The following is an 8,296-nucleotide window of genomic DNA, read 5'->3' on the forward strand; positions in this document are numbered from 1 at the left end:
GGTTGTAGCAACTCCAAGTTAAATGATCTCTTTTTAAAAAATTGAAGATTCAAAAGATTAAGGAATTTGGGCAATAAATTCCATGAAAATAGAACATAAAAGAAGTTGAGTATACATAGTTTATATTTGTAGGAAAACGTAACAAAATTAATAAACTTTCAGGTGTGTAATTAACCGTTAGAACGAGCTAATTAGAACGTACATATTTTTATTCAGGCAATTTATATTAGAATATTAGAGGAAAGTAATTAAAAATTTCATTATTTATAATCGAGTGACCAAAATTATCGAGCATAAGTTGCGCCTGAGAAAATTATGAGATATTTATTATATTATTAAGAAATAAATTTTGTGAAAAAGAAAAGGCCATATTTTGTTCGCCTTTAGCTACTTTGATACGGAACTTTATGTCATATATTCATGAAACTTTAGTAAATTAATTTACATTATGTAAACGTTTGTGCATAAATTTCAAATCATGATTTGAAGTTATTAAGTTAGATGGAGAAGTTGATTTAGAATTGAAATTGTATTGGACAAGCATGTAATTTAAATTGCATTTAAATTTTTTAAATTTTTTTCTTTTTTAGTTTTTATGTAACCTGAAATAGAAGATTAAATTTATCTGATAGTGTAGAATATTTTATACCGTGCACAAAACTTAAACTCTTTAAATTTCAAAAGTAAAGTTGTATGTCTTTTTTCTTAAGAGACTTTGAAACTCCAAAATTATGAAAACCAACAAAGCTTTTTCAACTCTTATACAATTTTACCAAATGAACAAATCATATACAATTCAATAGTAATTATTTATTCTCTAATCTAATCCTCTCGCATGGTATGAACTAGGGGTGTACAGACCAAACTGTCAAGTCAAACCGAACCGACGAACCAAACCAAACCGAGAAAAAAAAACCGACTTATGGTTTGGTTTGATTGGTTTGGCGTTAGAAAAAAAAACCGACCATTTTTGGTTTGGTTTGGTGTTAATAAAAAAAAAAGTCAAACCAAACCCAAATCAAGCCGACATTAGTTTTTTTAACGGCACGTGTCTCGCACGTGTAATCTTTGATTATTTAAAATTAGACGATTTTGTTTATTGCGAAAGCTTATATAGATATTTATATATAACTTTATTATAAAAAGTTAAATAGTAATTTACTCAAATAGAGTGGATTATAAATTTTTACAAAGATATCTAATTATAAAAACATTGCTTGCTTACAAATCTTATGCCAAAAAAAGACTAAAATTAGACACAACAGTAAAATTAAAACCTTATCAATTACATGCACAAAAGATGATAAAAGAAATATTCCTAGAGAAAAAAATGCAGTATTGTCGCAGGCAAAAATAATTGAGAGAATAATACCTTAAAAATTTGTGATGAAGAATGTTGAATAACGGCCTTTTATATATAAGAGTTCGGATCCTCCTCCTTACATAAATATCAATAGAATTTTCGTGTTCATATCTCAAATCTATATAGTCAGATTTTTTAAGTAGATATTTGAATTATATTTAGTCGAATTTCTACATCTACATTTGTCTGTGGCTACATATCATCAAATCTTTAAATTTAGATTATGAAGATCAAATATCCACATGTGATTACAAGCAACCAAGACATTCACATATAAACTAAAACAAACTCAATCAAACCCAACCTTCGATAGAGGAGGGCACTATGCATAATGTGATATTGGTGAAAATGACGATACTACAAACAACTTTTTTACTTCGATTTTGTTTTGTTCTTTGAAATTTCATAGCCGCTTTTTTTATGTTATTCTCATAAATTAGTATTACGATTTTCTTTAACATAAATAACAATTAATATGTCTCACTTACAAATAATATGGATTTTTATAGTGATTGAATTGTACATAAAAGTTACGATATTACAAAAAATATGACTCATAAATAAAAAAGAATTTAACCTCCAATCCTAATTCGTGACCTTGATATTTTATTTTTATTTTTAAAATGGGATTGGAGCCTTTTTTATGTCATGATAATTAAAATTATGTCACGATTACGCAAAGAAAGTAAAAGAAAAAAAAGAGCAATAAACCTTTGATTTTTGACAACTTCATTCGGCGGCAACATACTTATCCAATTTTTTGATCAGAAACTTTCAACTAAAAAAGAAACACAAGAAATTATCAAAAGAGAGAATCAATGTCAATTGTTGATTATTATTCTTCATATATAATCTTTAAAGGTATGATTTAAAAGAAATAAATAAAGACAAAAGGGATAATGATAATGATAGTAAGAAAACACGTGAATCAAAACTAAAATAAAAAGCAAAAGTACAATATAAGAATTTGTTTCGTATAAATTTTGATCCTAAATATTACTTAAATAGAATTATAAAGAATATTTGTTATATAAGGCAAAATTCTATTTTTAGAAGTACTAAATATTACCTAGATTAAATAATCAAAATCAACAAATATATGTTATTAAATCCTAAAACTCATGCGTAGGAACAATAAATTAAATTTATTCTATTTATAAAGTTTTCCTTTTATAAATCATATAATTAAATATAAATTTTTTCGCCTCATTTTCTTTACGTGTACAACGATTTTTTCCCTTTTTAACTTTGACTTATCCTATAATTTTATTCATAATATTCTACTTATTTTTCTTTATAATTTTAAATTATGAAGTACTAGAACTTTTTAGTTTGTCGGGATTCTTTTTATATATTTTAGGAGTTATTAAATTTTTTTCATATATTTTAAGAGTCTTTAGTCTCTAATTAAATAATAAATTGAGGAAAATAGTAAAAAGACATTTTTATCTATTGCAGAGGCTTCTAATGAAGGGAAAAAAGTTCAAACGTCATTTTTAAGGCCCTTCACACTTTTAATATAGTATAGATATAATATTCGAACTTTTTTATACATAAAATATTAATTATAATCTACTTTTTAAATACTTTTTCAACTAGTTTTAGTAATTTTCAATAATTTGAAAGTAGATGTAGATATATATTTAAATTTGGGCCTTTAAGTTGTAATATTTGTCAATTAATTGCTAATTAAATGCTCCAAAACCCAATATAAACTTAAAACCTAAACTTTTTACTCTTCATCTCACCTTTTAGTTTCAAGAGAGTTTTCCGCTCCTCATTTTTTCATAATTATGATTTTTCATTAGCACATGAATGAAAACATATTTGATCTAGTCTTTGATCACAATATAATTGTAAAAACTAAATATTATTTTAAAAAAAACCCAAAAAACCCGAAAAAAACGATTAAAATCTAAACCGAAAAAATCAATTTTATGTTGGTTTGTTTTGGTTTATAATTTTAATAAACCGACATGATTGATTTGTTTTTTTTTTTCTAATAAAAACCGAACCAACCCGACCTATGTACACCCCCAGTATGAATAATCTTTTTGTGACTAGCATAAGTTGTTTCCTTACAAAATTTAATATTATGGGTCCGTTTTTATTAAAATATAAACCTATGGGTTAAAGGTTTAAACTTTCTTAAAAAATTAAATTACAAATATGGAATTGAAACTCTACCGTTTAGTGAATTTAGGAGTTGAAAATTTCAAATTTAAAATCCAAATTACATGATCAAACGGGCCATGATAGAAATTTTCATTCTGTCCGACAATGATCCTTCAAAAATAGTACCATAGCATGTTTTTAATAATTTAAAGATAAGATGGTTAGAAGTTCATTGTATAAATTCATAACGAGTACCTATTATGAATGACAAGTTTGTCAACTTGTTACTATTATTATCGCTGGCAAATGGGCTTTTATAGGATTGTATGTGTTTGAAAGTTTGTAATCACAAATATTTATTTATAAAAAGAATATGAGATATACAATATTTATTTAGAATTTTTGATATCTTGTTTGTGGACTATTATTTTCTCATTTGATAAGATTTCGTTTCATGTTTATGAGAAAAAATACAACTTAAAAAAGACAAACATGGGTAAACAAATTAAACTTCAACTTCAAATCAATTTAATTCCGTATCGACCACTAATTTCAAATCAATCTGGGGGGAGAATGATCTATTTATAGGTTACTTGTTGGGGTGGGCTGCAAAAAAATTAATCTATCCACCCATAAAAGTGAATAAATCAACAAAATGGTGTTAATATTGATAACTAACGTGAGGATGCTAATACCTATGACCATCTCCAGAAAACCTCCACCAAAATTTTCCTCTGTATTCAGCCCATCGTCATTTGCCTGTCTTTCTACAACCACTAGAAGTGACATCAAAGTTGAATCTCCTCTACTTAATCAGAACTCTCCTACTAATCTTTCACTTAATCCAATTAGGCGTTCTGGGAATTACAAGCCTCCCATATGGGATGCTCAACTTATTCAATCCCTGCACAATCCTTATGTGGTACGTACATACTTGCATTTTCTTCATACATCATATCATCCTCATGACGTTATTATTTCTATAATGTTTATATATTCGAGTTGTTCATTTGTAACTCATGTTTTGCATAGGGAGACAAATATGTGAAGCGTTTTAATGAACTGAAGAAGGAAATCAAGAAGAATTTGATGATGGTTAAGGGATCACAAGAGCTAGAAAAGTTGGAGCTGATTGATAATTTACAAAGGCTTGGAGTAAGCTACCACTTCAAGGATGAAATCATGCAAATTTTGAAGAGCATACATGACCAAAGTAGTAGTGCTGCAGCCACAGGAGATTCATTATATCACACATCTTTGAAATTTAGACTTTTGAGACAACATGGGTTTCATGTCTCTCAAGGTGCTCTCTGCTTTTTCCAAGTAATTACATACTAATTTCTTCGATCACTAGCTCATTTTTTTTTTTTTTTCTATCAATGATATTTCTTCTCGTGTTCTTTTTCCTAGATATACTGAACGACTTCAAGGATGAGCAGGGCAACTTCAAGCAAAGTCTTTGTGAAGATACAAAAGGATTGTTACAATTATATGAAGCTTCATTTCTCTCTACAAATACTGAAACTCCTAACTTATTGGATTCAGCAAATACATTTGCAATGTCACATCTAAAGAACTATTTGCACATGAATAGGAGTACTAATTCTAATGGTGATCATCAAGACAATCCAACAGTGGAACGAATAGTGCGTCATGCCCTGGAACTTCCTTTGCATCGCATGATGTTGAGAGTAGAGTCTAGGTGGTACCTAAATATTTATGACAAAATCCCAAATGCTAATCCCCTTTTACTCGAACTTGCTAAGTTGGATTTCAACATTGTGCAATCAACACATCAAGAAGATCTAAGAAATCTATCAAGGTGAGATAAATATATGTGTATATCAATAATAAGTGTAAAAGTTTATTAAGTGCGTGACTATAAAATTATTAGAAATATAGTAACTACTTAATTATATATATAGTAAGCTGAAGAAAAATATACTAAGATCCCATATGGAAATACAATTTTCTTAAAGTCTCATCAAATTCATGTCCCTATGCTTAATGATCGAGTAACCTTCGTCCTTCTACAAGACTACAACATGCTTAATTGCAGTGATAATGCAATTTTTTCGTTATACAAATTTAAATCTGAGAGAATATATATATATGATCAGAAGCACTAATTTTTAGTTAATTAAGGTGGTGGAAGAGCACATGCCTGGCAGGAAAATTTCCATTTTCAAGGGATAGAATTGTTGAAGCATTCTTATGGGTAGATGGGATGTTGCATGAACCTCAAAAGAATCAAAACAGCCGAACAATGTTGACGAAGGCCCTTGCCGTACTTGTAGTCATAGATGATATTTATGATGTTTATGGCACGCTAGATGAGTTGGAACTCTTCACTCATGCTGTTGAAAGGTCTGTAACTTCTAACCTTTACCAAGGGAGTAAAAACTTCATCTTTGTTAAAGAATATAATTGCTACTCCCTCGTTTTCATATTTCTTAGTTCATGTTGACTTGACACACTCGTTAAGAAAAGTTAGATTTCAATATGTTTAAAAGACAAGAAAAAGATTAATATCAAAGAAAAACTCATTTGGCTCTCAAAAATCCGAACACCCCTCATAAATTTTAGTTACCACCCCTTTTAATTAGTACTATTACTTTTTCCTCATTTGACTTTCAATTAGAATATGTCAGAATGGAGATAAAAGCTATGGATGAGCTTCCGGATTATATGAAAGTATGTTACCTTGCACTCCTGAACGTTATTACTGAAATTGGCTACGAAATTCTCAAAGAGCAAGAGATCAACGTCATTCCCTATCTTAAAAAATCAGTAAAGAATACTTATCTCTACTTTGAATCTATTTATTCCCTTATTTTAATTTCCTAGTTTCTATATATTTGAGACATGCTTACGTTTCTATTGAATTAGTGGATAGATTTGTGTAAAGCTTACTTACAAGAAGCAAGATGGTACCACAGTGGATATAAGCCAAGTCTGAAAGAATACATGGATAATGGATGGGTCTCAATTGCAGTACCAGTCATGTTAGTCCATGCATTCGTTTTCGTCACAAATCCAATTACCAAAGAGGCATTAGAATGGTTAAGCAAGTACCCGGACATACTTCGTTGGGCTTCTACAATTATTCGTTTCACCGATGATTTGGGGACATCCTCGGTATGCTTTTTAACACTTCTAATTATCTCTCATTAAAATTTAAATAAACATGATCAAAATGAAGACATTAAGATTTAACAAGAGATCGACAACATAATGTTCATCTTACTTCAGTATGAAATGGAAAGAGGTGATGTTCCCAAGGCAATTCAATGCTACATGAATGAGAAGGGTGTTTCAGAAGAAGAAGCAAGAAAACACATCAATATGTTGCTAAAAGAGACATGGAAACTGTTCAACGCAGCGCAACAGGATAATTCTTTATCTCATGAAACATTCTTAGGATGTGCAATAAATGCTGCAAGAGCTAGTCATACCATTTATCAGCATGGAGATGGGCATGGGATTCAAAATTCTGACATTAAAAATCGCATTTCCCAATTATATTTTGAGCCCATTGTGATTTCGGTTCCATAAAATCCTACCTTTTGTTTTTTACCTGTGTATACTTAGTGTTATTCTATTCTAAAGTGCTTTACGTTTTATGTTTCTTTTGAAGAAAGTTACTTCTTTCGTCCCATATTATTTATCCATTTTTCCATTTATATGCCTATTAAGAACTCATTTAAAAGGAAGATGATATACTCGTAATCATAGATGATATTTATGATATCTATGGCACACTTGATGAGTTGAAACTCTTCACTGCTGTTGAAAGGTCTGAACCACCGCAACATAAACTTTGATTACCCCTTTATAGTTTTTGTCACACCCCTTTATGGGGTTGATTTTGGTTGGCTGTCCGGTGGTTTTCGCCGGAAACAAAGACAGGAGATGCGGATTTGGTCAAGGGGTGAGGCTGGTGATCGTTGTTCGGTGATGGTTCGCCGTAACTGTTACAAATCAGCAGCGGAAGGTATTTTCCGGCGGAGATTCAGATGAGTATTTCGCCGAAAATACCCTCTCTCACCGTCGGTCTCTCTTTCGATCTCTGTTATTCTACGAAACAAAGAGAAAAAGAAAACGTTTGAGGATAAAAAATATTCTTCTAGTTTATTCATTCAAATCTGAGAATATAAATAGACAAAAATACTCCTATTCTATTTCTAACTAGGAAACTAATAAAATACTATTCTAACTTCAACTAGGATACTAATAAATCCTATTCTATATCAACTTAAATAACTGAATTTCAAAAATAAAATTACTAAACTAAAAAAGAAAAATAACAGCAAATAACTCAATACTTCAACACTCCTTGAGTTGTTTGCTGGTAACTCCAAGTTGTTCACGAAGAGTTTCTTTTGGAAGAGCTTTGGTAAATATATCAGCGAGTTGATCCTCCTTGGTGTCAGCAATTTCATTGAACATCTCAAAATATTTTTTCACAAGGTTATTCCTAATTACCTTGATAATCTTGTTCTGTTGTAGCATTTCACCAGAGATGTTGAGTGACAAATAATCAGAGTCCACAACACCCTTCACAAATCCAAGGTACTCGGGCATAAGCTCCTCACAGTTATCCATAATGAACACCCTCCATACATATAACTTGATGTTGTTCATCTTTTTTCGAGCTTCAGATTCTAACATAGCATCTTGCTTCAAGAAAACTGCAAGCTCCTCATCTTCAGAAGCCTTGGCAAAAGTTGTAACAAAATTATTTGTACTATGGAGATATTCAGCCCTTGAATATTTAGTCCAGAATTCTTTTCCTGACATCTTTCTCGGAATAAAATT

At 30.1% G+C, this 8,296-nt stretch overlaps 1 protein-coding gene across 1 annotated transcript; it reads left to right on the top strand.

The window, feature by feature from the left end:
* The first annotated feature begins 4,075 nt into the window (after positions 1-4,075).
* Positions 4,076-7,136, top strand: LOC107879450 ((-)-camphene/tricyclene synthase, chloroplastic-like). The gene is made up of 7 exons (XM_047394950.1): positions 4,076-4,400; positions 4,511-4,781; positions 4,889-5,300; positions 5,624-5,845; positions 6,130-6,268; positions 6,368-6,616; positions 6,731-7,136. Exons 1-7 carry the CDS (start codon positions 4,134-4,136, stop codon positions 7,031-7,033), a joined length of 1,863 nt encoding a protein of 620 aa, XP_047250906.1. The 5' UTR covers positions 4,076-4,133; the 3' UTR covers positions 7,034-7,136.
* Positions 7,137-8,296: the final 1,160 nt, after the last annotated feature.

Source organism: Capsicum annuum, chromosome 8 (genome assembly GCF_002878395.1).
Source record: "Capsicum annuum cultivar UCD-10X-F1 chromosome 8, UCD10Xv1.1, whole genome shotgun sequence".
NCBI lineage: Eukaryota > Viridiplantae > Streptophyta > Magnoliopsida > Solanales > Solanaceae > Capsicum > Capsicum annuum.

Bases quoted from the DNA above. Each gene is read 5' to 3' on its own strand.
- LOC107879450 (XM_047394950.1), top strand. From the start codon at position 4,134: ATGGTGTTAATATTGATAACTAACGTGAGGATGCTAATACCTATGACC. The intron at 4,782-4,888 runs GTGCTCTCTGCT...TCTTTTTCCTAG, and splicing joins TGGGTTTCATGTCTCTCAAG to ATATACTGAACGACTTCAAG. The intron at 6,617-6,730 runs GTATGCTTTTTA...ATCTTACTTCAG, and splicing joins ATGATTTGGGGACATCCTCG to TATGAAATGGAAAGAGGTGA.